We start from the raw sequence: 3,685 nt of genomic DNA, 5'->3' as shown, positions 1-3,685 counted from the left end.
TTTGGGGACAGAGCCTTCTGTGTTGCGACTCCCACACTCTGGAACAAACTCCCACTTGAGATCCACACTGCCCCTTCCTTGAGCAAGTTCAAAAAGCATCTCAAAGTACACCTCGTCACAGACGCCTTTAGGTCCTAAACGTAACTCTCATAACCCTCGTCTTTGTAAAGCTGCCTTGGGTACCTTGAAAGGAGCTTTAAAAATTATTATTATTATTATTAATCAAGTACTGAGATAAAAGTATCACTTCTGTGTTGATTGATTTTGTCTATTACTACACAAGTCCACATAAAATCAACAGCTGTTAAAGTACATCGATTATATTACCAATGTTCATAGAAGATACCGCTGCTCTGCCCTCTATCGATGATCTTCAAGTCAATTTCAGTTACAAAATTGAGAATGTTGTTAATGTTACTGCACCTACTGGGTGAAATCATCCTCTGGTAAACCCTTTGTCTCACTAGTAACTAGTAAACGAGTAACCTATTTCACAGTTAATATTTGTCATTGTCATTTGACAGGTTCTTTATACAATAATATTGATTCTTAAAGTACACTCCAAAGTGTACTTTGTTAGAAGCTTTAATTTTTACATGATTTCTTTACCAAAGGCTGTAAGTTGTGTCGTTGTCACTAGAGTCCATACATCAGCCAAAACAAAACAAAACATGTTACACCAGAGAGTGATGAAGATGCAGATGCAGAGTATGAGGCATAGAGGGAGGGAGGAGGAAGATCACTGTCCAAGAGAGAGAGAGAGAGAGAGACAGAAGGGGAGGGAGAAGAGGAAAATAGAAGAGAGATAAATAAGCTGTATGACAGAACTTTGCAGAACTTTGCTGAGAAGGTTACGTGTTCAGCAGCTTCTCCTCTCCTCCTCTCTCTCTAATGATGCAGACCTCGGAGGAAGCTGAACTCTGCTTTCCACAACTCCTCAACATCTCCTGCAAGAAGCACATTCGCCCTCAGTCTGAGGCAATGCTCATTTACATTGTGCTGTCCTCCATCTCTCTGCTCACTGTGGCTCTCAACCTGCTGGTCATCATCTCCATCTCCCACTTCAGGCAGAGATAAATGTCTTAGCATTGATTATATATTGTTCTATTGAGATCTGAGCATTACATCCTGATGGTTTGATGAAACTTTTGTTTATTAACAGTGCTTACAACAGCCAAATTTACTATATTGATACACTGTAGTTTCAACTTTCATTAATGCTTTTATAAAACAACTACTTCTACTGGTGATAATGTTGTTTGTGGTTGTAACATTCATAATGATGATATTCTCTCCCTTCAGGCAGCTCCACACCCCCACCAACCTCCTCCTCCTCTCTCTGGCTGTCTCAGACTTCCTTGTGGGCCTCCTTGTGATGCCGTTTCAAATCCTGTTAACAGAGCCCTGCTGGCTCCTGGGTGACCTGGTGTGTGCTCTGCATTATTTTATAAACTTCATGATTATCTGTGCCTCAGTGGTAAACATGGTGCTCATATCAGTTGACCGTTATGTGGCTATCTGTGACCCTCTGCACTACCCCAACAAAATTACTACAGAGAGAGTTCAAATCTGGGTTTTCCTGTGTTGGGGTTACTCTGTTTTCTACAGTGTTGCACTTTTATATGATAACCTGAAACAACCAGGCAAGTATAATTCCTGCTATGGAGAATGTGTGATTAACATAATAGGAGCCGTTGACCTTATTTTCAGCTTTGTCATTCCCATCAGTGCCATCATTATTTTGTATGTGAGAGTGTTTGTGGTGGCTGTGTCTCAGGCTCGTGCCATGCGCTCACACATCACAGCAGTCACACTGAAGAGTTCAGAGACTGTAACGGCTAAAAAATCTGAGATAAAAGCAGCCAGGACTCTTGGTGTCATTGTTGCTGTGTTTCTCATGTGTTACTGTCCATATTACTGTGTGTCTCTCTCAGGCTATGAACTCGTAATGGGTTCTTCAACTGAGGTAGTTATGGGTTTTCTGGTATTTTTTAACTCCTGTCTAAACCCTATGCTTTATGCCTTTTTCTACCCCTGGTTTAGAAAATCTGTTAAACTCATTGTTACACTTGAGATACTGCAGCCTCACTCCTGTGGGGCCAACATAATGTAGAGAGAGACTGTGGAGTGACTGACACGAGACACATGAGCTTTTCTGTGAAGGTGAAGTGTCTTTTTATGTGCTGTTGCTGAGTCACTTAAATGGACACAGTCTGAGCAAATACACAAATATTGTTACTTTTATCTTCTATATTTATTGTTGTACAAACATATGTATTGATATTATTATTTCTGTTGTAATTTTCTTCATTGCAATTCATAGACAGATGTACTCCAGTTACTGCTAATATGATATTTGCAGGTTTTTGAAAACTCATAAGGAAACACATTCCAATGTCACATTTTCAGACAAACACATCTCTGGGATTTTTCTGCCTTTTATTCCCGATAACTTGCATACAGTTTCATATGAACTATACATTTTGAAAATTATTTGGGTAAACCCACTTGCTTGTAAATAAAACTTACAACTTTAACATCTAAATAAACATTAATGTATGCGAATCTTGTTATTGTTGTTATTGAAAAGAAAATTAAGCAAGAAGTGTAAGGTGTCTGCTAGGGCTGACCCAGAATAGTCAAAGATTCGATGCTTCACTGGGCGGAGCCTGATTCGATTGTCAATCTCACAGTCGAAGCTTCGCGGCCAAACAAGGATCAGACCATTTTGGCAATATGGAAGTGCTCAACGTGTGATTTTACATAGAACTATTTTTCTCCCAATAAGTTAATATACAGCCTTTTACAATATATATGTCAATGTTTAATGCTGTAAATCAACATGTACAAAGAATTAAACGTTCTAAATCTAAATCTAAATCTTTTAAAGTGTGTAAATAAATCCACAATTGTAACCCTAATCCTGGGTCATCAGTGCGCATGTGTAGGCGTAGCGTGTATGTGTCTAATGGCAGTGGAGGAACACTTACTGAATAGAATGAGCCCCCGCTTCACTGGTGTTGTGCCGAATTGTGTTGACTTTTGGTTAATTTATGTCCGTTGATGAACCACGCAAAGAATATTTTATTGTTTTTAAATACTTGAAATAGACCGCGACGTGCATTCAGTTGTCGGCAGAGAGAGAGAGAGAGAGAGAGAGAGAAGGGTCTTCAAAAGCCTCAGTTTAGCTGAAAATTTAATGTAGTTGAATAAATAGAGACTGCAGCTCTGCAGCTTCTCAAGATTAAAGCGGAGCTACCGGGTGTGACACCTGTTATGGGTGATTTACTAAGAATTATTGCGTAGATGACAAGAGGAGCAAACACAATGGAGGTGACAGTATTTAAAAGAGGGTTTTGCGTGTTTTAATAGTTTCTGCCATAGAGAGTCGGGAGGGAAAGCAGCCACTGTGTAATAACCTTGTTTTGTTTCATTTAGTGTGTCCCAAGTATGTGGAAATCGTTATGTACCTGCCCATACTGCTTAAGATTGCACTAAGTACTTGGGACATTACATCTGACAAACTGTTTTGGGAAACCCCAGCAGAAACAGCTACAGTATGCTGGAATGACCCAGACGTGAGTAAATGCAGGCAGATTGTGCTTCATCCAGCCACAGGGAACAATCACCGACCGTCTGCACCGTGCCCGGTCACTCCGTGATCTCCTGTCCCTGACCCTGTATG

At 40.2% G+C, this 3,685-nt stretch overlaps 1 protein-coding gene across 1 annotated transcript; it reads left to right on the top strand.

The window, feature by feature from the left end:
• Positions 1–894: 894 nt before the first annotated feature.
• On the top strand, positions 895–2,131 carry LOC119906203 (trace amine-associated receptor 13c-like). The gene is made up of 2 exons (XM_038723758.1): positions 895–1,067; positions 1,303–2,131. The coding sequence occupies exons 1-2, from the start codon at positions 895–897 to the stop codon at positions 2,111–2,113; spliced, it is 984 nt and encodes a 327-aa protein (XP_038579686.1). The 3' UTR covers positions 2,114–2,131.
• The last annotated feature ends 1,554 nt before the right edge of the window (positions 2,132–3,685 follow it).

The sequence above is a fragment of the Micropterus salmoides genome, unplaced genomic scaffold (genome assembly GCF_014851395.1).
Source record: "Micropterus salmoides isolate LMB-PRFRI ecotype aquatic unplaced genomic scaffold, ASM1485139v1 Ms_hic_scaffold_16, whole genome shotgun sequence".
Taxonomy (NCBI): domain Eukaryota; kingdom Metazoa; phylum Chordata; class Actinopteri; order Centrarchiformes; family Centrarchidae; genus Micropterus; species Micropterus salmoides.
This window is presented reverse-complemented; position numbering and strand designations above follow the sequence as displayed.

Excerpts from the sequence above, each read along its gene's own strand:
- LOC119906203 (XM_038723758.1), top strand. The coding sequence starts at position 895 with ATGCAGACCTCGGAGGAAGCTGAACTCTGCTTTCCACAACTCCTCAAC. Across the intron at positions 1,068-1,302 it reads ATCTCCATCTCCCACTTCAG|GCAGCTCCACACCCCCACCA; the intron begins GCAGAGATAAAT and ends CTCTCCCTTCAG.